The sequence below is a fragment of the Centropristis striata genome, chromosome 2 (genome assembly GCF_030273125.1).
Source record: "Centropristis striata isolate RG_2023a ecotype Rhode Island chromosome 2, C.striata_1.0, whole genome shotgun sequence".
NCBI lineage: Eukaryota > Metazoa > Chordata > Actinopteri > Perciformes > Serranidae > Centropristis > Centropristis striata.
The window spans coordinates 11,040,675-11,067,239 of NC_081518.1; the positions used below are offsets into that span (position 1 = coordinate 11,040,675).

At 39.8% G+C, this 26,565-nt stretch overlaps 2 protein-coding genes across 3 annotated transcripts in view; one reads left to right on the forward strand and one right to left on the reverse strand.

The window, feature by feature from the left end:
* Positions 1-1,673: 1,673 nt before the first annotated feature.
* Positions 1,674-18,904, reverse strand: immp1l (inner mitochondrial membrane peptidase subunit 1). The gene is made up of 6 exons (XM_059356003.1): positions 18,841-18,904; positions 11,114-11,224; positions 10,900-10,988; positions 10,566-10,692; positions 3,186-3,296; positions 1,674-1,812 (listed from the first exon to the last, which is right to left on the reverse strand). The coding sequence occupies exons 1-6, from the start codon at positions 18,874-18,876 to the stop codon at positions 1,732-1,734; spliced, it is 555 nt and encodes a 184-aa protein (XP_059211986.1). The 5' UTR covers positions 18,877-18,904; the 3' UTR covers positions 1,674-1,731.
* A 122-nt stretch (positions 18,905-19,026) lies between these two features.
* The window catches only part of elp4 (elongator acetyltransferase complex subunit 4), a 58,791-nt gene continuing 51,252 nt past the window's right edge, over positions 19,027-26,565 (forward strand). For both annotated transcript variants that reach the window (XM_059355983.1, XM_059355991.1), the window contains exons 1-3: positions 19,027-19,204; positions 20,891-20,926; positions 26,364-26,485. In XM_059355983.1, coding sequence (XP_059211966.1) covers positions 19,027-19,204; positions 20,891-20,926; positions 26,364-26,485 — 336 coding nt within the window. The remainder of the gene's footprint in view (positions 19,205-20,890; positions 20,927-26,363; positions 26,486-26,565) is intronic.

Here is a 26,565-nt window from a genome sequence, read left to right on the forward strand (position 1 = left end):
CATGCTAAGATTACTTGTGTCAGCATTTCATCTGAACACTGGCACTGTGTTGACATGCAGCAGATGAATATTAAACCTTGAGAAACAAAGATGTGCTTCAAGCAAAACCCTGCATAAATATTTTTCATATGCACACACACACACAGACGCTCACACAATCTTGAGCGTCCCTCCCAGCAGGCACAATCACACTCAGGCAGATAATTCAGTGTCACAGGGAGCCTTGTCTCTGACCCTCTGGCCCCCTCCAGACAGAGGAAGCAGCTGGACAGGGACCCACGGCTGCCTGGAACTCACTTCCCCTGGGGAGCTCTAAGGAGAAGAGTCCCTCTCTGCCTCGGAGAATGACCAGCTGAGCTTCCACAGCTTAGTATGTGAATGTGCTGTTATGGCACTGTGTCCAGAAAGGTCTGAGCAGGCCTTATAAACAAGCAGTGTGGCTGGGCTTTTTGAGAGTTAGCAGGCTAATAATAAAAAATAGTATATCACAACCAGCTTAGCTTCTCCCTCTGGTCAGATTTATGTAGTTGTCGCTTCTTCTAAGTCCCTATGCTTTAGTCTGGGCTTTATTTTAACAGTGTGTGTTCTGGTGTATGAATTTTACCTGTTGGAAAACTGCAGACTTATTTTAGCTTTAGATTATTCAGATTTAGGATTTAATTATTTTGGATACAAAACAAGGCTACAGTAATGCTATATTTTTGCCACAAATAAATCTTCATCATGCACATGTGCTCCTATTTAAGTCCCATTTAAAACCTGGTAAAACATTTATATGACCAAGAAGTCAGGTATCTCTAAGGTAGTTGTGTTTACCAATTTTGTCTTTATCCCAAAAATGGAAACCATGTTTACATGACGTTTGGTTTCTACAGAAAGCTGACAATAATGCTGCAACTAAAGTGCATGTAACATACTGGGTGTGAGACTCTGGGTTTGGTTCCTTCCACACGCACACGCACACACACACACACACACACACACACACACAGTGTTTGCAGTGGTGAGTGAGGCCCTTACTAAGTGCTTATTAATATTGTATGGTTAAATGGGAAATGTTAACATTTTTTCAATTGCCCTGGCAGCCTAATGAAATATTAAACAATAAAAGAGCTTTTGTTTTACCATAATACTAAGAAAGGGTAAACATGAAATTAATAACATTTTTTTAAGGAAATGAGACACGTCTCTTCTGACATCATAGCTTATAAATTTAGACTGATATCCCCATTAAAAGCACATGTACACACATATCCAGCAAATATGTGATTTAAGTGCATTTCACAGCCAAAAAAACTAAATTCAACCACAAGTTATCATCCCAGTATATGTACTGTTAGGTATGATTTTAATGTGTTTATTTGTGTCTTATTAATGGATAAGCACCAACATAAACCTTGTGCATTCAATCTTTGCTACTGCCCACTCTGCCATTAGTAGTTCCACAGAGACACAGCTTTACTTGCTGCTCACGCAACACTGTTCCTATAGTGCTGCACAGCTACAGCCAACATACCGTACGCCACAGATGAAAAGGCTTTGTCAGTGATTAAACAGTAAAATATTCTAGAGATGAAGCATGTATGATTGCATGGTGTTTCCCCTTTCAAATTCTGTCCTGATTTAATCAGCATGACTAAAGAATAACCACGTTTCAAAACACAATATTAAATAAATATCAGCTTTATTCAAAAATGATTGGAAACACACTAACAATACAAAGTGAATGACTCAGTCTGAGTCACTTCGGGACTCAGTGATCCGTCTGGTTGGGCTTTCACTGAGAGTCCCAAAACTATCAGGCGGCCAGAGCTGTATAGGACAAAGAGTAGAATCAATGGGTTAAGAGCGAGACAAGACTCTCATAATAACAAAATAAAAGCCTTACAACCATCATATGCAACACTTTATCTCACATCTTAGACACATTTGCTAATGTGGCTTTTAATGATGTGTTTGACTTCATAGAAGATCTTGTTATTTCATCAGCTGTCGCAATAGGGCCTCCAGTGGAGTGCCGCTGTCCAATCAGATGGACAGAAGGTTGGCTGACCTGTTTCCAGGGTCGTGGTTGCTATGACATCCAGTGACATGACAACACAGCAGAATGGAAAGCTAGACAATATGTTGTCCAGGCTTTGGTCAATCAGACACACTTGCTTTGAACTTCCAACTGACTCACGTCTCTGAATTGTGCTTAAAAATGGCCATACGGGACTAATGAATGAGCAAATGAAGAAAAAATAAGAACTCAACACTGTCAGCACCCAAATATGAGAGATTGAATTAAAACTATTTTCTAGGGCTGTCATCGATTACATATTTAATCAAGATTAATCACTTGACTGTCCATAGTTAGTTCATAATTGTCCCATCACATATCTTTATCTGTTGAAAATGTTGTTTATTAAGTATTAAATACCCTTAAAAGGTTATTTTTATGTGGCCATTTACAGCTTTATTGATAGGCGAGAGACTAGTCGAGAGTGAAAGGAATGCAGGTGTGCCACTTGGATGCAACATTGGAGTGGACAAATTGATTTATCAATTGGAAATCAATAAACAACACAGTTATTAGAGGGCAACTTACAAATTGATAGGAATTGGATTTCTCATTTCTGGTCATAATAATGTTCTGTCACCCCGAGGTGACTGAGTGGAGTCCAAAAGGCTTTGGTGAATCCAACTCCTCCACTACTTGAGTGGTTCTTTATACAAGTTGCGTATCTCTGATACGGTATTGGTTTATTCACCCTCGTTCTCTACAGTGTTAATTGGCTACACACCATATGTTTCAGGGCTAATGGGACTGTCTGCATTATTAGTTTGGTATTTGGCTAGTTTCAGAACTCTGATGGTAACTCAGATCATATTGACAGTAACTAAAATAACTTTGGACTTGTCGATGGACTCATCTGGCAGGGCTTATAGCTAAACCTACATTCAGAATATCTTTGTTTTTAATATCAATTTCTTCTTGCCATCCTACTTAGGACAAAGGGTTTTCATTACGCAACCCCTGTCATGCATCAAAACAATTGGTGGAAAATTATTAATGTCGACATGCTCTTATCATGTAAACTTAGAAAGCCCTACTATTTTCTGCATTTGGCAAAATAACAAATTTCTTGCTAAAAACAAACAAACAAACTACATGACAACATACAGTACACCTATGCCATTACCTTTAAGCAAACACGCCCTCGGATGAGTGCATAGGGAACTGGGCCATAGTTCCTTGAGTCAGTGGAGTTCCTAAGGTTATCCCCTTCTAGCCATACATGGCCTTTTGGAACCTAAAAACATCACCACACACAGGGAAACAGGGCAAAAAATGATTAACAAGTAGACTGTAAAAAAAGCAATCAAATAGAATAGACATTTTTGGAATTGCAGGATTTCTTAACTCAAACATGTAAAAGTGAGTTGATTTATTAAGTAGTAAGTATCTACCTTAACCCCACCCCCTACCCCCAACGAGTCGCCTCAGCCATCCCTCCCTCCTCAGCCTATCTTAACGTCAACCTGCCTGTCCCTCCTTAACCCCGAACCGTCTTAGGAGAGGGGTCATGGGTAACAGGCAGGGTCGGGGGGGATTTAGAAGAACTTCAAACGGGGTCATTAGGCTGTTGGCTGAAATCTGCGCCCCTCTTACCCAGTGAGGGCAAAGCAAGAGAGGGGCCTGAGATAGCTGGGCAGAGAGAGAGAGAGAGAGAGAGAGAGAGAGAGAGAGAGAGAGAGAGAGAGAGAGAGAGAGGAGAGAGAGAGAGAGAGAGAGAGAGAGAGCTAAGCTGCGGCTAGCAGCAGTGTCCAAGGGTCTCCACCGCGGTCCGACCTGCCAGTGGGGTGGTCATCCAAGCGGGCTCTAATTCACAGTGACACCAATTATGATTAATCTCATCACTTTAGGAGAGTAGGCTTGTCAAGGCCCTAATTAAGTGCGCTGTCCCCCCTATATGTGCAGACAGGATCAACAACACATTATATTGTCATAATGGGCATCACAATCCACGAGTCTATTTTTGTGTTGCCTAACTTTTTAACGGCAAAAGTCTTCTGGAGGAAAGAGAATAACATGAATAAAGGAGGAGAATATTATCCACACTGAGGTGACGTCACGTCTTCGCCTCTGCTCGTGTTTCTCTGTCCCATCACCCGGCTCTCTGATTAGAGTCTTCAGTCCTACTGTGGGATGCTGCGTTTCGTGATAATTGAGACAGATGATGTGACATAATCACGAGCCAGTGACATGTTGACCTAACACGAGGTAAACAACTCACTGAATAACGACGACACAAATGAATATCATTAAAGGAGTCATCTGAGAACCATATGTCAGCATGCTGGATTCCCACCATTACACCTCATTAACATGGTAACATATGCTGGCTCCCAAGCACAGGAAAAAGAAACACCACCGTTTGTCATCTGCCAAACCAGAACCCCCTGTTTCTCCTCATTTTTTTTTTTTTTTTTTTTTTTTTTTTAAAGCATCATCTATGTAGTCCTCATCCTAAAGATGATTGGTAAGGAATTCCAAGTGGATGTCCAGAATTGGGAGAAACCACTGCACATACATTTCATTCTTTGAAAATAAGAAAGCTTTTCATCACTGCTCTTGACATCACTTCTGTCCTATTTAGGATCCACCCTCAGTAATACCACTATAGGCTCCATTTACACCTGGCATTATAATGCGTCTTGCATCCAGATTGTATCTAGATATGATTTAACCTGATTACATTACCACCTGGTAATAAACTGTGTCTCCACTGTCCACATTGAGACCTGATTAAGATCCAATCTCTCTGTCCAGTAGAGCTCGAACAGGCAAACGTTGCTCTAGTCTTAACTGTCACTTCCTTGTCTTCCCTGTCCTTCTGCTGTGGCTGTTGGTTGTTTCAGAGGCGAGGCGACTGTCTGGCTGCTGCCGCCTCACTGGTGATCCTTTTTATTTTTTAATTTCTCCGACTTTTGTCTTGTTGCTGCATGGAGATGTTCTCCCTGTCTGGGCTGTTTTGCACTGCCCGGCCGACTGGACCTATTATACTTCTTTTCAACCAAAGTAAACCTAGTTCTAGAGCTGGGCTGGTGCTGTTGCTGGTTCTAGCTTGCTTTTCCACAGGCTAGAAAGCCCCGTCATTACGTAACCGTATACGTTATTATGCACGTCTCCTTTCTCAACATGCATAATAACAAAAATGGCGGAATACATCGTCTCTCTGCCATAGTTGCTCATGGCTTTGTGACCCTACATTGTCACCAAACAACATGTACAACACATTTATGCTGCTTTTCTTGACAGCTATGGACAATGATTACTTTCTTATTAACACTGAACGTAAGATGTTAATGTTAGCCTTTGTTGTAAGCTAATGCTAGCCTTTTACGCGATCCTGTATGGATCACATTGCAGTTAAACAAATAAAATAACCTTTCAGTGTGGACGCTGCCACAGGCTGCTTTTTCCTCATCTGGATCCTCGGTGCCTTGCCATGTCTCTACACTGTCAATCAATATGTGCTGTGTGTGAGTCTGAGTGTGTGTTTGTGTATGTGCGTGTCTATGTGCGTGTGTGTGCATGTATGTGTATGTGTACATACAGATGTGTATGTGGGAATGCGAGGGGTAGGTTGTCATTTTTATTGTCTGTTTTAATTCTTATTTTTTGCAAAGCACTTTGGGTTGCATTTATATGTATGAAAAGCGCTATATAAATAAAGTTTGAAGTTTTGATTTGAATGATATACGTTTTAGATGGTCTTATTGGTCACGATAATCCGGCCCCCAGCCCCTGACTTAAGTGGTTCGTGGTTCAAGACCAGCAAAGAGTTGATGCTGCTCTAGAACCAGTTTTCCCGGCCGAGAGCCGGTTCTTTGGCTATCGAATCACGAAGAACTGGTTCAAGATTAGGCACCTGGTCCAAACCAGCCCTGGAACAGTCTTGGTCGAAAAGAGGTTTTGAGAGACTGGTGCTGGTAGTTGTTGTATCTGGATTGCAAATGCAGTTGCAGTTACACTTGTGTTCAATGTGGTCACTATGCATCCCTGACCACCACCAGAGGTGGTTTGGCCAATTTGAATACAATCCATCTTCAGTGCATTTTTGGCACATTTACAACTTTCATGTGGCCAAGTGTGGCCACTATATTGCAATTTGAACACAAAACACATTTTGATGCAAGGTGTAAATGGGGCCATATGGTTAATCAATCTAATCGACAATAGCTAAAGTAAGCACTTTGATTTTGAGTCCTTTAAAAGAAAAATGACCTCATAGAGAAATCAGAGCCTGAGTAAAGATAAAAGTACTTCAAGAATCAACCAAGCAGTATTTCAGAAGTGAGAAAGTGAAAAGGTCTGAAACTTGACCTGCTGTACTGTGGCCAGCACAAGGATAAAAGCTTATGTATATCACATTGCAAGTCGCAGGTGTGTGAACAAGGGGGGAAAAAAAGGCGAAGCTCTGAATTAAAACTAGGCTGATGCAAAGCAGCAGTGTAACCAGATAATGCACCATCCTTGACTCTGCTTTTCAAAGACAACTGCTGTTTCAAGCACCTGTAAATAGCCACAAAGCCATTAGCGTGACTCGATTTTTTTGCATGCACATAAAGGTTGTGTTTTAGAAGCTTCTCTCGGGACAGAGTGGAGTGGAATTACCCGCCATTTGTCCGTTTGGCTCATAAACAGTATAAACATGTGATTTTGACATTGAAACAGATGAAACTGTCATCAACAGATGTTTCCAACCACAAGTTTTCCAAAGATCCAGGTAGGTCTAACACGAGTTGTATTATTTAAATGTTGAAACACAGTGATTGGTTCTGCCAGAGGCTCTGGCGTGACGGACAGCAGAGGTTGCACTCATTCTGTGGTTGTAGGCTGGGTCGACGCGAGGCATTGTGTACCTGTCAGAGACGTGTCGAGAGGCAGTGAAACTGGAGCTCTCCTCGCTGTGGAGGTGTGTTGTTTAACAGCCAAACCATTAGAGTGCTCATTATATTAACATGATTGAGGTTGTGAATTATGTTCAGCTTAAATACATACAGGCTTATAGAGTTCATCTTTCAACATATATCTCTGTCTATCTTTGCCGCAAAGAAAAGAATGCATGGGGGCATTTTATCTCCCTCTCTGTCACCCTCTCTCTCCCTCTCTTTGCTGTAATATTAGGGATCAAGTGTCATTGTTTTGACACAATAGCTGAGACACAGAAATGATTCCTAAAAGGTGACAGGGCAATTAGTCTGCTGTTGGATCTCTGAGGGTGGAGAGGACCTGCCTGTCTGTCAGAACAAAAAAGGAGGTGATGACAGGGTCTAACACCGCCTTCCAAAATACATCTTTACAGGTCCACCCATATTGCCTCACACCATCCAACAGTCACACAGAAACACATACATTCTCTGGGGGAAAAAAACTCCCTGAGGGAGCCCAAACATTTATGTTAACAGCGGGTATTTTCTCAGTTACCTCAAATGCTGTCACACAAAACCAGTGATTTTGCTCCTGGGAGTTAAAAAATTAACATGGGAAAGCATATTAGGCTGCAGGATATAAAAAAGGCTTAGTGACAATCAGCATGTCTAGTGGATATTTCTCACCTACTTGGTTTGTAAAAACTGTGACAGTTTAGAGTAGCAAAATATACGAATACACATTCAAAAATGTGAAGAAAAACAAAACACAAGCTCAATTTCTTATGCCTATGAATGAGATCTCAAAGGGGAAAATTGTCCCAACCTGAAAACAAACAAACAAAAAAATCATAAAAACTGTCAGTATTTTTTTCCTCTCTCCGTCTCTCTATTCCTGCTGCATGATGCGCGCAACTCCTATTATCCACCAGATACAAAAGAAAATCCAGGTTCTTTTCTTTTACTAGTGTGGAATTTTTTTTTGTTCTTACGTTGGGGGTTTAAAAATAACACTTTCAGCCCTGCATTATTATTATTTTTTACTGCAAATGAAAACCAATAATCAACAGATAAAATTAATAAAACATGTAGGGCATGGATGGGCAACTTAAATGCTGGAGGGGGCCACACTTTTTCATGGACACTACCACAGGGTCACATATAGGACCGTGCACTTAACCAGATATGATGAAACTGCAATTTTAAATATGTTTACAGTGCGGTAACTTAACATATTTCATGCTCAAATGCATCAATAACCGTATAAATTGGAATACAAAAGGCTTGAAGCAAATAAAAAATAACCACTTACTGTGATTTCTTTTTTTTTTCTGTGCAAGAACAGCAGACCAACATTAATTTTTTTGCATTTTTACATTGCACCTTTAAAATTTCATGCTCACTTCAAATGAGGGTGCGGGCCGTATGCGGCCCCCGGGAGTCCAGTTGCCCACCCCTGATGTAGGGTATAACGACTTGAAAAAAAGAGAATATTCATATACAATGCTACAGTGTCAGGAATTGATACTTATTCATATTAAGCAGTTTATCATTAAAGAAATTAGTAGTAGTCTGATGTAACAGAGGTTACAATACAAAAGCATTGTGCTGTCCGACAGATTTATTTCTGTATCTACTTTAATCTGCAGCAATTTGATTATTCGATTTAATTGTTTTAAGGTATAATATGCAGCATTGCAGCAAGCACAGATGCTGTTTGTTAACACACAGCATTAAAAGTTGGACCCGGGAAAGAGCAGTGGTCGAGTGAGGTAGACAGTGAATGAAGAGAGCGAATGGCTCTGGCAAAAACAAAGCCGTGTCTCAGAGGAATAAACGTAATTTTCTGATTGTTTCATGGCTGTTATGTTATAAAGCACAGATAAATACATATAAAGACACCAATATCTCCACACAACCCTGCAGGAAGGTTCTGCAGTGACCGTAAACTGAATATTGTTACATTTTTGGACTGTTAGAAGAATAAAACAAACATAATTTTGGACACAGAGAAGTGGGTATGCACATTTTTGAGGATGTGTTAGACATTTACTCAACTAAAATGATTAATCAATTACTCAAAACAACAACAGAAACATCAACAACAACAGCTTAATATATAATAAATAGCATTAATAATTGCAACCTCATTCTAATTTAAAACCACATTGAACTGTTTAATTCACCACATGTATTGACTGAACCTTTGTATTAAATTCTACAATACAATTGTATTGATTTTAACAGTTGATTTGAGACAAGTTGCCACATGAGTTACATGCATGAGTGATATTTTTATCCTTGTTTTATTAATGGTTGAAGAAATAATGCATAAATGTGTTTTGTTTAGAATTTAATTTCACACTGGCTGTCTTTCAAAGTTTAAAAAGTTACATTTAAAACTGTACAAAGCTACACAACATTGTTTGACAAACACAACAGAGGTTTATGAGTTATGAGTGTCAGTAGGCGTAAGTTGTGGATCCCTAACACATGCATTAAACTGCATTCAAAACGAGTGTGAGGCAGATATCCATGGTCTTGACTTGGATTAATTGCATTTTAAGATTTACAGAAACACCTGCTACTACATGCCATCAAAATCGAATCATCTATGGATTGGTTTTCGTAGCTACAAGATAAAAGAAACTTAATCCTAAACTTAATGTACAAACCAAAAATAAAGCAGCTGTCCTACCTAGTGAGAAGTTTAAAAAAAGACTCAAACTGAAAGATCTATCACTACATCCTGGGTTCATGAATCACAACGCAAGATGTTACCTATTACAAGTTCAATCCTCTGTATGTGGGGGTGAAGCTAGTAGAAGAAGAAACCTCTTTAGTTCCTATTTCATTTGTTGAATGACACTTAGAGGTTTGGCCTTATGCTATGTTTTGCTGAACTCATTCAACAGTCTGCCCATAGTCTATAAAAACACAAGAAATTCAAAAACGTGCAACATGCGACGCAACCTTTGGTTTGTGAACGTATGCACACACACATACACACACAGACAAGCACAGACACACTCTCTCAGATACATACACCCACACACACACACACACACACCTCCGCCCACCCATCAGTCTGTCCATTCGCCTGGCACTAACTCTAACAGGCTTCAGAGAGATTGCAGGCCTGAGCTGTGGGCGTTGGGGAGAGTAGTAATAGAAAAGCAATGACAGTGGTTTCAGCAGCAGAACCCCTGCTCACTCTCTGGTTTTATCACTGTTCTGAGGAAATATAGGTGTTGTCAAAAGCTGATATTTTGACCAATGACACAAAATGGATGTGTGCGGTCTAAAATGTAAACAACTATGATAGTCTATAGACTGCGGCACACACACACACATACACAAAGAAAACCAAAAACCAACTGAAAGACAGTTTTGCATTATGCATAGAGATCCTGTTTGTCATTTTAGGGTGAAACAAACTATCACGTATTTTGCTGTAAACACATTCTTCATTTATTCTCTTTTTTTACTGTATCCTTTAAACCTTTTTTCTTTCAAAGAGACTCTAAAGCGGCTACCTGGAAGCTTCTTTGGTAAAGCAGGTAATCACAGGATACATCAGAAAAGCAGGTGGAAATAATGACACTTTTAACAAATATGAGCTTGTGGGATGTAAACATACTCACATATGTGTGGGCCTTGAACAGATCTGATGGGGAACTTGTGCAGACCTTGTCACCCTCCAGTCCAATTACCCTTTTACAAATGTTAATTTTTGGGTCAGATGGACTCTTTGCAATTACTATATCACCCCTGCAAAGAACAAGATAAACACAACTACTTAATTTGCATCAACACATTGTGCAGTAATTCACAGAAAATGATAAAAAAATATATCTTGTTTTGCATATAAAAATAGTCTCAAACTTTTTGCACATTTTGAAATGTTTCTACATTAACTACAACATTAACTATAGCCTATTTTGTCTAGTACATATGGATCACCTGAATGGAACTCACTTTCTTATTTTGCAAAGCTGACGGCTCATCCGTTCAGAGAACACAATATCATGGTTGACAATTGTGGGCTCCATGGATGGACCAGAACACTGAGGCAAAACAAACAAACAGAAAAAACACACCCCACAATTATTTTTTAATGCACAGATGAATTCACATAATTTGAGAATTAATAAATAGCAGTCATTAATTCTGGAATCCTGATAATACGAACCACCACAACTTCTCCAATGTATTCGAAGGCACAATGTGCAATGCAGCCATACTGGACTGTGTAGCCCACAAACCCCAAGGTCTTCCCCAGCACACTGCGGAACATCTCCACCTAGAGCACAAAACACAACCACAGGTTAGGGCATAATGTCAAATATGTCACTTGTTTGTAGGTAGACTTATTATCCCATATAATCACAATTTCAATGATCTAAAAACTTGGCAGCACATTCAAATTCAAGTATTTTCAAGGATTCCCAGCACCCGTAAGGACCCTTAAGAACTTTGGTGCAATAGTTTCAAGTCAAATTATAGTAATAAGTAGATGAATATACATACACCAGGTTTGTATAATTATCTATTATGTCCTTGTTGTCAATTTAAATGACGCAAATGTGTTTTATGATATCTCAGTATTATTTCACCACAGAATAAATCCATTGAAAGATGATTTGATCACATTCAATTATCGTCCAGGCCTGCTTCATACATACAGTGGTGAGGAAAGGACTCCGTGTTTGATCCATTTATGGTAGGCTTATGTCCTTTACAGGATTTCTAAAAACAAAAGCTGTTTGGGGTTTAATTTCTAAGGTGTGGACAAGGTTGTCACAGTTGGCCTACTGCTAAGATGGCACATTCCCTGGTGTTTCATTCTCAGAGGCTGAGCGGCCAGTTCACACCAGAAAACTGCCCTGAACTTTGATCCTGTGTAGGACGGACCAATCAACACCTTGCGCTCAGGTGATGGACAAACACAGGGGCTGTGACACATCCAGCCAAGCAGCTCCGCAGCGTCTGCAGCGAGTCCCTGACACTGTGCTGCCTCCGCTAGCACCACAATCATTAGAGCAGTTATCAACTTCTGTCAGCACCATAGAAACACAAAGACACCCCTCCACCCGCCCTGCAAACACTCTATCACACAAACACACACAAGGACTACCCGCGTGTCTTCTGAGCAAACATCCCAGCCACACTCAGGTTATTGACTTTAACTCAAGCTGCAACCTGTTGGATGGACAGAAGAAAGTAAGTCAATCTTTACACACTGTCGTGCACCGTGTGTACGCAGGCACACCTGCACACTAACACATGCAAATACACAAACAGATTGAAACGGTATGTTTTTTGAAAAGAAAACATACAGCTTGGCTTAGAGGTTAGACTGCACTTCAAACATTTTTAGCTCAGACTGCTGTCCTGCCAGTCCACCACAGGGTAAAGAAATCTTTTTCTCTGTCTCCCTTACTCCTTCTGTCTCTTTCTCTCTTTCTCTCTCCATGTCTTCTCTCCCTCCCAGGGTATTATTAACAAAAGCAAGTAGAGCGGAAACCAAAGCCCCAAATCCTCGGAGCTCTGGGAATGACTTCCCAAAGATGGACACGGATTAGACCCCCAATTTCTCCCTTGCCCCACCACCTCCAACCCCCCTTTCTCCCCAGGTCCCCAACAGACCGGGTGTCAGGTGGCTCTCCCAGCCCTGCCAAAGGTGTTACCCCTAATCCCATTACCCCCCCTCGGCTTTTCTCACACACACATACAAACACACACACAATGCTTTCTCATTCATGCCAACTATATTCCACCGATTAAGCCCTCTATATATTCTTTCATCCCTAGCATGGTTTGTCTCTTTGGCCCATTCACCATCCTCTCTGATCCAAAAAAGACCAACTCCATCCTTTCACCTCCCTGTGTGCTGCTACTCCACTCTTCCCCATATTCCCTGATCACCCTTGGCAACCCTCTGCTTTTTGCTGCCACTGTGAATAACAGCGCTTGAGCAGGTGAAGGGGGACACATACACGCTCAGCACAAGGCCGAAATGAAGTGCCCCTTTCCAGTCACATTCTGCTCTGGTCTCTTGCTCTGTTCCACAGAAATATAAACTCAGTCCTCCCACAGCTGGTACAATGACACCTCTGGCCCTATAATTCCTCTGTTGGGAAGCAAGTGGTCTAGAGGTTAATGTGAATCTCTAGGTCTGCACTAAGGCGACATGTTCAGCTCTATTTGTCTTGCCCTCAGCTTCCTCCACCAGCATCTCTGTCATTGCCGTACTGTAATGCACTCTCAGACATGATCTCACATGTACTCTTCCTTCTGCTAGGCTGCGGATCAGGAATCTTTGCTAGCACTCATTCGGGAAGCACAGTGGACAGCCTCCCTTACAGCTGCCCTCATATCTCTGTTTCAGCTCCCCCCTCCATTCCAGCCTGCATTCATCATAGGTAGGGATTAAGGGACTTTGCATAACAAGATCACACGGCCAGTGACTGATATCAAGAGAGTCCATATGCAGCCGCCTGGTTTTCTGAGGCACCCTCTGTCATTGATAGTGTGTGCCTGTGTGTGCGCATGTGGTGTGACTGTGCACAGACAAAAGCATTACCTATGTGTTTCATAGAAAGTGTATATATGAGCTGCAGTGACTCCTTTGGGATTCAGAATGAGGTGGACATCCACAGAGACCTCTGATTGGATCTCTATTAGCTCTAACTCCCCAGAGCAAAGAGTCAGGCAACCCACAATATGTGTTGCCCCTAATACCCAACACATGTGTGTGTTGGGAGCACCAACATTAACTGAATGCTGTATTACAGCTGTAAATTAACACTAAATCTCTCTGTTAATCCTGGATTACACGCCAAACATGTTCATGGGAAAACAAAGAAAGTCAGCGCAGCCCTCTCTGCAGAACCATCTGTGGCCACCGGCCTCCCGTGGTCACAGCACAGTGCTACAGTGGGGACAAGAGGGGGATCCAAAATGAATAGCTGTAGATGGAAACACCTCATTGTGTGTTTAACTCTGTGATCCGTTTACTGAGGGAGACTTTTTCACTCAGGGCAGAGTGATCACAAGTAGATGGATGGATTCGTTTTATTTATTTTTTTTGCATAAAGTGCAGCAATAATGGGGATGCCTATCACTGTGTCCACCCTGCTGTCAAAAACACTTTAAGTGTACAATTTGAGACACTGCAATAATAAAATGTGTACAAGGTGTATTTCTGCCATCTGTATTGACATGACTAAAGAGGCTTCCTGAACGTCGATATGACAGACGCTGCCACGAGAAAATGGAAATAGTTTATCTCAAAAGTTGATGAGCAAGTTGTTATTTTGTCTTTCAGACCATCAAAAGTGACACTTCTTCAGGATGAAAACAATGTAATGACCTTGGCAATATTATAATGTTTAAGTAACTTTTCATATCATCTAGATGCAACAACACATAAGACACATTAAAGGTTGAGATTTAAAGATAAATATACTATTGCTAATGCCATTAATACACTTTCTACATAAAATAACTGTCTTCTTTCTACCAATAAAAAAGTAAAATAAAAATATTTTTTTCTGCCGAAGTTATGCAGCCAGTTCCATTGCATTTTGCTAAATATGATTGAATATGATTGGAAAGTAATCTAATGTAGGAACAGCAAGAAAAAAAATAAAGTCAATAAATATAGAAATAATATAGAAATTTACACCTAATGTAATTGCAATTGTAATTGAAAAAGGTTTTATTGAAATCACAATATGGACCAGCACAATACTGAAATCAAAGGAGCCACAATATTTTTTGAAGGCAATATATGTGCCAAAATACCATTCAATTTTCAATCTTTATTCAACCTTAATTAAGTATTTAGGTGCTGCAGAGATGTCCAGGCCTACAAATCGTATTCTACAGATTAATCTTTTTTTAATTAAATAGAGCTCCTCATAAAAAAATGCACCATGATTTCTATGTATTTTTTAACTTAAGTGAGAACCATGATGCAAAAAGGAAAATTCTCTACATAATCGTGAATCATATCACAATTATACATATTTTTCCAAATCGTGCAGCCCTTATTCAAACACACATTATCGGAGCCATAAAGAAATATTCAAAAAGGAATTATGGCTCCTGGTCTCAAGAGAGTTGAACCTGCCACTGGCTGAGTAGTGTTAATTGATAAACATGGCCAGTCTATTAGAACCACAAAGAGAATCACAATCCAAACAGCACATAAGGGCCTTGCAGTGGACTCCTTACACAACTAAATTAGGAAAACATGGGCTGAGAGAGAGCTGGGCAACAGGGGGGCTAAGAGGCTTACAAGCCCCTTGTCAGATATTCTTTTTCTCCCTGAGGATCCCAGATGGAAGGGAGTCTGGAGGAGCAGGCAGCACCAGAGAGGGGACGAATCCCACCTCTGATGTCTTCCTCTGGGCAGCAGAAGGCAGAGTAGGGTGGGGCATTAGTCCTGTTGCGCAGAGCTTGATTTGATCTTAATGTGATCTATAAAAAGGAGGAGGTTTGGCGACAGGGGGGTCTGTTTCAACTATCAGTCCAATCAGAGATAATCCTGCTGATTTAGACACAGACACCTGGCTGGATGGAGAGTGACAGATGTAAAAGTCCCAGTCACAGAGTACTACATCTCGCCCCCAACTCTTCGGAGTCTGCCTTTTATCAGAGGCTTAATTGAAGCAACTGATCTCCATATTGCTCTTTTCATTGTTGCTAATGGCAACATAGCCGTGAAACAGCTGAGTGAGGTTACTATTTGAGGAGCTGAGGGTTTAAACCTACAATCAATGGGTCGGCCAGAGCAAATAATAGCCAAGTGATATGAATACAACTGCTATGAATTGAAAGGAAGTGTGGGTTGACAGAGTCCCCAGCCAATTACATGGAATGGAAAAATCAGCCACTAAGCCTTATTGTATTGACCACAAGCGAACGCATGGTGCTGGCCTGGTGCGGAGAGAATTGAGAGATCTTATCTGATGTTGTATCAGATTCACAAAGGACTTTGTGTTTTGCACTGACCCGCTCATGACAAAGCCTGATATATTTTCACACTAGCTAATGACAGACACCTCAACCTTAAAGCAAAGCAATGATATTTAAGAATGTGATTTCCTCTCATTCATAATGATACTTTTTCTTTCCTATAGGTCAAGCTAAATATGGCTTGGTGAAATTCAAGCCATATGAACAAAAAAAATCTCAGGAAATCAAAATAAAGCCATTCAGAATATGGGATGTTGATTAAATGGAAAGGCCCAATCCTTAGACAAAATTAGCTGTGTACAAAACCCATCCTGCGCTCATTGTACTTGTGCCCTTAGACTATTGCTTTGCTTTCAGCACTAACAAAACAAATATAATTCATGTTGATGATAATCTTGCATCCCCCGGACACAAGAAGTCTATTGCTTCTCGCAGTTGCACACTGATGGCAGCATTACACTGAAGAAACAAAAACAATCTGACCAGGAAAGGTCTGACATGTTATGACTGCTGCCATTATATAGCTCAATCAGATACAGGGACTGATAAAAACACTACAAAAAAAAGCAAAAACATGTACAGATGACACATTGAAAGAGGGGGAAAATTATGTTATTTTTGTACAATTAGGCTGCTGTATTTACACTACCACAGACTCAATTGTGCAACAGAGCCAAAAGGTTGAATTGGGATTTGAGACAATTGGAAATGAGGTGACTCTGCAGAGGATGTGGACAAAGTTTCCTACATCCTGCACATTGCACTGTTGAAGCAGGCTCTCCTCCATCTGAGATGCAGGTCAGTCAGCGCATCTTATTTGTTTCATATAGGCTTTCTACAATGCCCAGTGTTGTCAGTCATGATATATTCCCTTGGTCTCCTGTCAGCACATATAAATCTCAACCATGCTGTCAAAACAGCAGGACTGCCTCTGCTGAGAGCATTTGTAAAGTGAGCAGTTGGGCTATTGCCTCCTCTGGAGCCTAACAGTGTCCTGCGATCTTGTGCTGCCTCTGGCCTCTCTCTGCCACACTAAGCTTTTTTACATCTGTCTTAAGGAATACACTGATCGCTCATCAGTCAGACAGTATTAATAGTGGACATTATACAGTACAAAAGAAACTGGCCTTTCCCCTCCCAGCGGTGTGCCTGATCCACAAGAACATTCAGAGTTCATGGAATATATGAAAGACATTTTCATCCTCAGTGGGCCTTTTTCACTGGACATTTTGACTTGTCATATTAGGAAACGCACATTTGTTACTTATAACAATTAGTTTGAAGTACTTTAGTTTTTGGTAATGTTGGAGACTTCAGCTGACAGAAGAGCATTTAAATGTGCTCAATTATTTTAATTTCTACTGCTGCAATACTTGGTTTTGTGTTGTAAAAAGGGGTTTGAATTCCAATGCCAATTATATATTGTGTATTTGAAAAAGAAAATTGCTCAAAAATCACTTATTATGTTATTACCAGTAACATAATTGTATTCCAATCTATCTATTTCTGGAAATTGATAAGAGTTTAGGATGTATATATATATATATATATATATATATATATGAGCATTATACTTCTGCCTGTCATTTATTGAAATCTCACACTATCTCACTGTTTCTGTTTATACCATCTAGATAGTTGATACCTATTTAGATTGTATATTGTATGTAGCCTATACTGTTTATTCTTTTGTGTGATGACTGAATAAAAATACTACTACTTGCAGTGCTCTGAACGTTCCTCCCCCTCACCTTTGCACCTACCGAGCCTTCGCACACATTGACTTTCATTGTCGACTTAAAATCACTACAGTGTATATAGCCACAAATAAACATAGATGCCAATTTACATAAAGCTGCTACCGTGTGCACAGGCACGTGAAGCTGCTCTATATGATGCTCTTGTGCAACTGCAATCGATGACCTATTTATTACATTACATTACATAAGACCGACCATGACCTGAGGATGTAAATTAGCAGACCGGCTGATTAATTTATCCTTTTTTTTTTTTTACATGCCATGCCTAGCAAAGGAATAGAATAAAATAGAATAGAGGTGGGATAAATGACCAATGCAGCTTTACTCTAAAATAGTCTCTTATATTGAGACACTGCAGCTAAAATCACAATATACCTCTTTGCCATTTGTCATTAATACACTGGCACCAAGCATAGCTGTCCTTTAAAAAATGTTTTAAAGCAAAGGTGTTATACTGTAGTAATCTGCTATTTATTGCTGTGTTTTATTAAACGTTTTTTATATGTGCACATACCCTGATTTATAAATGCAGACTTCATCCAAAACAGTCCATTTTCTGGCAGTTATGGCTGCTTTACATACAGGTGTGAGTAATGTTACTCATTTACATGTTTACATGAGTGTGTTAAAGCACTCAAACTGTATCAATCACTTTTTTTAATCACAAAAAAATCAGTTTTAGAAGGCAATCTATTATGCAGTGAAGCAATTTAGTGTAGCTTGATTTCTGCTTATTGAACAAAATGTTCCCATTCACAAGTGAAGGCTTGGCTCTCCTAATTTACATCTAATATGCTAAGTTATATAATAATAATAATAATAATAATAATAATAATAATAAAGGGTGGTATCGTCGCGTGGGCCATGAACATAATTTAATGGAAAACAATAGAGAAGAATATTGTGCGGACAGCTTGTTCATTGCAATAAAAAACAGATTCAAATTCAAGTTTATTCTACTCTGGTGATTGTAAACGAGGGGGCTGATTCTGTAAAACAATATTCAGGTTCTGTGATCTTATGCAATGAACCAACAAGGTCACAGCGACAAATAAAACATGTCTTAGGTGACTTTTTTAGGCACGGAAATGCTGCTGGTCAGTGCCAAAAACACATAAGCTCCCATTTAAGAAAACAGAATAAAGATATGACAAGCGGCTCCAGCCTTACTCACCTGCTGACTGAATGAGTCAATGCTCCGACCATGCATTCACCACAACAAATTGAAAATACCCTTTGACAGCTTCCTCAAATCGCCCCGTAACAACCGCTGTCCTCATTGGTCGAGTATCACCAAAGTCTTCTCTGATTGGTCGACACACTCCAAAACATCAAGAGGCGTCGCCACGTTACTTGCAGTATGGCGGCCCCCGTAAGCGGTGTGGGCAAACCCTCAGCTGAACGTTTACCGTTCAATACTACGAGTTTTCAGAAGAAAACAAGGAGCAAGTTAATATCCATACCTGGTACCAGACCCTCGGTTCAAAATGGACAACTCCTAGTGTCGACTGGTGTCACGTCACTCGACTATCTGCTCGGTCAGTCTGCTTTTGAGATGTAATGTTAGCGCTAGCTACACAGGCTAACTGTGTCTATCCCTCTAACGTTAGGGAGACACACTGATGTTACAGTGTAATTACAGAGGACATGCATGAGGGACACAGGATATGGAGTTTTGTCATTGTCAGGATTGCAGCACAGTACAAGCTGTTCTAAATGTGTGAAATATAATGTTAGCATTGTGGATATGCAGATTTCAGGCATAGTTTTTGGTAGCCATTCATGCTGTTATTTAGTTATTTGTCTTGTCTGTAAGTTAAGTGCATTTAAGCTGATGCAAGCAATGCACAAAGGACCAAAATAGCACAAAACACTTTGATTTCCCTGTTTAGTCTTAATGTATTTTCATGTAACAGCTGTCATAATAAAAACAATAATATATATGGGTGTCCTAAAAGAATTACCATGGTATGTTGTAGTATAAAGGCAGCCAAAAGATACCTAAGTGGTATGAATGACAGCTTCTTCATGCTGTAATGAGGTGAGACTGATGATTTATAACTTAAAATCAGACAAACGTGTGTATCATAAGTTGACACAGTTGTGGGTTTATGTCCTGTGCACAGGGATAGATAGACAGATAGATAGATAGATAGATAGATAGATAGATAGATAGATAGATATTTTATCCATCCCCTTGGAGAAATCCAGCAGCAGTTAACAATGCAGTGCAGACAACCAAGACAATTAACAGGTCAGTACTAAATAATAAAGGTCAATGGAAGTGTCATTAAAAAGTGATAAATATAAGACACCGTTAGACATCAAGACACTGTCCAGAGAGAGAGAAAGAAGGAAAGGGGGAAGAGGGGTCATGGGCTATTTCCCCCCCGACTGAGAGGTATTTGTGAACCCAGAGATTCTAATAACAAATATTAAATTGTATGTGCCCTTGTGTATTATAAGGACAAGGTTTTTTTTTTTGTATAACTCATATATTAGGATTTCTCACAAAAAAAGTAAAATGTGTCAATGAAAACATTTTATCTAATGTCAATTTTCTTGTTCTCTCAGCTTTCATCTGTTAAGACCACAGTAGCCTCAGATTACGAGCCATATACTCTCCTGCACTGGCATACAGGAGTAAGGTCTAGATGAACAAATTTACATTGCAGGCTTGATTAAAAAAATATTATTATTGATTAAAATTGATAAAGCTGTCAGCATTATCAAGAGCTGGTATGAGTAGTGCTTAGCTTACCAGTGGGTTAATGACACTCCTGCCATAACTAGTGTGAAACAAAACATGTGAGACATCTCATCATATATCCAGTTCTCAAAGAGGCAATTTTCACAGAAGACATAGAGACACAGTAGGAGAAGTACAGGTGTAAGAAACAACATTATTGATGGCTGAATTCTATTTAGCAGCTTCAGTTATAGGGTTTTGTTGCTGTGCTCATTGTCACACTGGCATGGCTTACTGAGATAGTTTAAAAGAATGGAGCCATTGTTACTGTATAACACCTGTGCTTTTCCAACTCTGACAAGTCAAAACGCCTGATTAATAAAAAAAGATGAATATACAACTGTAAAGAGCAGAAGGGAGAGTGAAGAAAGCAGCAGTTGCCAAAGAGAGACTCATTCAGAGTGGGATACTTTATATTATGTGACTGATAATATTAAAAAGTGATATTATTAATATTTTTTGTCTTCACAAACAGGTGGCGGGTTAGCAGTTGGAACAGTACTTCTTATAGGTGAGCCACTCACTTGACAAACTGATCACTGGTTTAAAGGTACCATTACATGGAATGATAACTTCCTCAATTTAATGTATTTCCTGATGAAAAAGGCTGTTTGGGCAGGACATGATGCTGCAATCCATTGTACTCTCATCTCCAACACCGTAAGGTCTAATGCAATTCATTCAAATCAGAATTCCAAGTTGGAAACTCTGAAGTAAAATACTAAAGTTTTACAACATAAACACACGTGATGTCACAGCTATATGGCACCTCACACTTTTTCATCTATTTAGAAATCAAACGTAATGCTTTTTTAAATGTTTATTCTTGATCTTGACAGAGATAATGTGAGAATGTTTCTAAAGCAAAACAAATGTACAAAAGTTATATTGGCTGAGGTTCACAATATTACGTTCAGGACCTGTTTACATAATGAGCTGTAGTACACAATTTGAATAAGCAAAGACGAGCAAGACACTTTCTAGCATTTCTATTTGTTAATGGTGCTGTGGTCACTGATGTAGGTCCTCTGTAGAAGCTTGTGAAGCTCAGAGACTTACATCAGTTCACTGCAGGAGTTGGGAATACTGACTCAGAAGTACTGACATCTGGGTTGCAATGGAATGCATCATAAGAAAGCGAGAAATCAATTGTAAGTTCAAACCTGTACACGATCAGTGATGGAGATAAAAGTGTTGTAATTGGAAAGAACAGCCTCAAGGACAGGATTGTTAAAAAATGTTTGATGACTTTTGTGTTACCCTCAGTAATGCAGCATGAGTTCCCTACTGAATATGGTCTTTCCAGAAAGTTCAAGTACACCTTTCATTGGATACCTAATAGCATAATATTATATTAGCAGATATTATATCCTCAGGTGAGTAATTATGCTGATAATTTGTTAAATTGTTAGAGGACACCGAAGTCTTGTCTTATAGCAAATTATAAATGAGAGTGATGTTTACCAAACATTACACGTCACACAAGTTACACAGCCTGAGTGTATGTGACTCCATGGTACACAACAACAGTTGACTCTTACTTAACTACATTTAGCCCTTTCGTCTTGAGGCTTCATGAGCAAGTTTGATGTATTTATCATAGTTCTTAAAGCAATGTTTTGATACCTGAAGCCATGTCATTTTTATTTGCTCTGACTGGAGCCATGGAAGAATAGCTGCATATAATGAACTACTGTTACAACAGAAGGTGCCCTGGTTGACCTCAATGCATTAGTATTCATATACAACATTAAATACTTAAAGCCAAGAAGATGCACATGAGCTAATCTTTTCTGTAGCATTATATCCTTTAGCTTCAAAGTTGTAGATATTAACGGCCCTGCAGTAACCCATCAGTGATATTATATATTCATGTACATCCAAATATCAAATGCATCCCAGAAAGTGAATTCAGTGGCACTTTTTAGCATTCCACAGCCATAATGATACTGTCCGTCTGTTCCCGGCTCTTTGTGGTTAGCATGTAACCATCTAGCAGAACGGCAAATAGACTAATGACCTGAAGGTCTCTAGTTAGAATCCCAGGTGTTCACACGTCCACTGTGAACCTTAATTGATATGCTCATCTGCAGATGTGTTATAGAAGTTTTCGGAAGTACATTCAAAGCAAGTGGCTTTTCTAGGCACATAAATGTCTTCCACTGTATTATTATTGTTATTATCATTCATCATAGGCTAGGCTATATGCACTGGTAGACAGTAAGGTTAAGGTATTCTTGTTTCCTCTTGAAGCTGTAATTTGTGTGTAGCAAAGGCCTATACCAACTGATGATATTGCTTTGCCCTTTAATTCACCCCCCCAATCGATGCAGGAGTCAGTGATTATACACTAATGCGTTCTTCCCTTCCATTTTGTGAATCAATGTACGGTTGGTTTCATCTGGTAATGAGAGACACAGTAAAGGTGAAATGCGTGTGTGAGCTCTCTTGTGTTTGTCTCCGAAAAAGCAATGTGTGTGTGTGTGTGTTTTGTGCACTCTGCTGTCTGTGTGTCTGTTTTGTTTGGTGGGTGGGTGTGACGGGGGGAGTTTGGAGTGTGTGTTTGTTTGTGTTTGTTTCAGGCAGTCATATCCTACAGTCTGCCCCTTTAGCAGTGATGGCCTGTTTGTGAGACACAGACATAAAATTATCAGACTGGTCGTTGTCTGCCTTTGAAGTGTCTTGAGCTGTCCATCCTGATTTGTCAACTAGAGGGGGATCAGCTCAGTATGGCTGCTGTCTGAAGATTTCTCATCTCTTGTGTTTTTGTAATAGAAGGAACAAAGCTTTCCAGCTCTTATTATGTTGACCATGTTTACTTTCATTCCATTAGTTTAAGTGAAATTGTTTCTCGTTTAATGTACCCATAATAACTACTATTAAATGTGGCCTAATTGTTTTATATGATAAAATATTTCAAAGCTCACGAGCTGGGTGCCTTTTTTCTACTAAAATTATAGCACTAAGACACCTATTTAGATATAATTGTTTTTGTCAATTCTTTGCTAAATGTTTGTGTATGTATGTATGTTGATCTTGGAAGGGATGGAAGATGGGACTGAAGAGGGCAATTTAGAATAGGAGATGTCACCTATAACTTTGTATGTATCCATATGAATGGAAAAATCAAAATAAAGTGTACAAAAAAATTATTTCGACCCTTACTTACACATATAAATGTAGGTTATATTATATTCAATGACAGTTAGTTTAATTCAGATTTGTATTATGAGGAAAACATTTTCTCAGCATAAAAACAATAAAAATACATTAAAGGTGCAGGGAAAAAAATAAAATGTTTGTGAAAGGAATAAAAAAACAATAAAAATGGGGATAATGATATGTTTACATGCTCATTGGATGGTTCCATTGGGCGAGTTGGGAAGTTCATAATGTCATAACGTGGAAACAAAAAACACTACAAAGAAGATATGTTATATATCTATATCTTTTTTTACACAGATCGTTTAAATAACACGTTGATTAGCCACTTGATATAAAAATATCATCTAGGTCACTCCAAGTGGATGGTTACAACCTTATTCAAAATTACAAATGATATGTGAGCAAAAAAATGTAATAGGTTCAGGGATTCCACAAGGAAACACTAAATAGGTCAGTCCACCTCAAACACACACTTGCTAACATTATGAACACAACCTACACATTGAGTTATTCCATGAAGGAGTTTGCTACTTGTATAAAACAGTTTAGTTTAAAAAAAATCTTTATCTAAAGATTCTAATCTACAATCTAATCTAATTCTAAAATATAAATAAGTTACTTACCAACCCAACATTTGGAGTTTCTTTAATTGAGGAGATATTCACATGAATTTTCCCAGCCTGAACTAATTTCTCCAATTATTCCTTCACCACATGAATGCAAGGTGAGATAATAAGTAGGACTTTTCATCTGTAACTTTTACATGTGAGATGTGAGCTCCAAAGAGGTCAAGTCATCTGTTTAATAACTGCTGTTTTTAATATGTCAAGGGTCAACAACAGTCTCAAGAATCACAACATCGTGTGCCAAATACCGCTAACTGAATTGATAAAGAGGGACAACGGTCACAAGTTGAAGCTTAACAATAGAGATATGTCAGGCATGTACAGTATAAGGGACTCAACAGATGCTGCTAATTGGCATTTAACGGTAACCTAATAAAACCCACCATTGTAGCATTATTTACAATGGCGTTTCAGTCATTTTGAAGCTTAGGTGCTTTTTCATTGTCTGTATTTTGTTTACCTGCCTTATGACCTAAATGGATTTCAGCTGCTCAGTAGAAATGATATAGACCAAAGATTCATACAAGGGGGAAACACCCTGACCTAGATATTTTGTCTCCTCCCCCTGCAGCTTTAGCAGATATGATTCAGGACTCTCGCACTTCCCTGTTTGAAGGCAAATGAAGTAGAGGCGTCTCCCCCTTTACCAATCCTTAGTCAGAATCTGCAGAAAAAGAAGAGGAAAAAAATCATCCCATGACTGTCCAGAGTGACGGATCTCCCTCAAAGATATGACCGTCCCCCACCCCCTGTTGCTCGTATACCCCGCCACCTCCCACCCCCTCCCTTACCCCCCGCCTCAACAGCCTAATGACTCCTGGAGGTTCCATTTGTAAGGCTCCCATAGAAACATAGCCACAATAGGCCCCATCTTGAGAGGGCCCATCTGGGAGTCTTTGTGGGGCCTGCTGAAAGCCACAAAGGCCTGCTGACCTAGAAACCCATCAATAAGAGAACAGGGAGCCCCACCGACAACAAATTGAAGAGCCATGGAATTTCCTGTGCCATCCTAAGTCCGTAGGTGAGGACATAGACCGAGAACGTGGGAGGGGGAATTCTCCGGATGTTTGAGGATGACACGTCAGGATGTCATTCCCAAGCTGTCAGCTGTATGCCCATTACCTTAAACTGTCACTGCTGCCTTTGTCCCTGCGCCCACTGTTTGTCATTGTTTGGAGAGGCCTATGAAATCTTTACAAAATGACGATTGTGACAGGAAGCAGCAACAGCATGCTGGGTAGAGTTATGTGCCCTGCTAGTGGGGGGAGTTTATGTTGATGATGCAGGCTTTTATTGTGGGTTTGGGGTGTGGAATGGCCGGGTGGCCTATTTGTGTACACAGAAAAATGCTACCTATGTATGTTAGATGTTAAGAATCACTTGCCTGTCAATTCAGTGCTGGAGGCATTCATACAAATGAGCCTGTATTGTCATCACTCCAAGCTGAGAATCGCTCTTTCCATTTGTGTTAAAAGTCTCTTGTATAACTTTTGACCTACCTTTAGGATAATAAATTCACCTGATGTGAATGACAGTAGAAACATGATAATGAAAGGATGCCATTGCCATTTTAATTCACACAAAAAGTAGAGAAATTCAAGTGAACCAGATGTCGGGAAGCATTTTGAGGACAGGCACTATCTTATCTTGTTTCTGCCTCCTCTTGTCAGTTGTCCTGGCAGCTGGGGTACCTTTGTGTTCAGGGGGGAGGTGTCAGGTGAATGCTTGAGACAGGTGTCTCCCTCTCACCTCTGCTGCTGGTTGGGGATATGATGGGGGGAAGTGGACAAGGATACTATGAAGACCTTAACAAGAGAGCTGAAGATGTCAGGTCTCACTGTCACACCTATGTTTCCGTGCCATGTCGATTGCCACTTCATCCGTTCCCTACCAAAGATAGCCTGAATCTGGTCCTTACGTCAATTACAGTTAGCAACTGTGATGTTGTCATAAACTTCTGTTGTCTGGATGGTTTGAATGCAACAAGAATCCAATGATGGGCTGGAGGTTGATATGTTTTTCATAGGGAAGAGGTTGTACCTATTCTATCACTAAATAATTTACTCATCCCTTGCAGATGGCATTGAGTGACAGTGTGTTGAGTTTTCCACTCCCACTCAAATTCTGATTGGTGTTGTCTTTTGTTTCTTTTTTTAGAGGAGGACCGATATGATAGCTACTCTCGTATGATCTTAAAATACTTCCTGGCAGAAGGAGTGGTGTGTCGACATGATCTTTTCGTGGCAGCGGCTCAAGATAACCCAGATGACATCTTACAGGTATGAGAAGAGGGGGCATCCATTCTCTAAGCTTTTTGGAAGGAAATTTGTTGTACTGCAAAGTATGATTTTTTTTTTTT

Excerpts from the sequence above, each read along its gene's own strand:
- immp1l (XM_059356003.1), bottom strand. The coding sequence starts at position 18,876 with ATGCATGGTCGGAGCATTGACTCATTCAGTCAGCAG. Across the intron at positions 10,693-10,899 it reads CAGCTTTGCAAAATAAGAAA|GGGTGATATAGTAATTGCAA; the intron begins GTGAGTTCCATT and ends TGTTCTTTGCAG. Across the intron at positions 1,813-3,185 it reads GAGGGCGTGTTTGCTTAAAG|CTCTGGCCGCCTGATAGTTT; the intron begins GTAATGGCATAG and ends TGTCCTATACAG.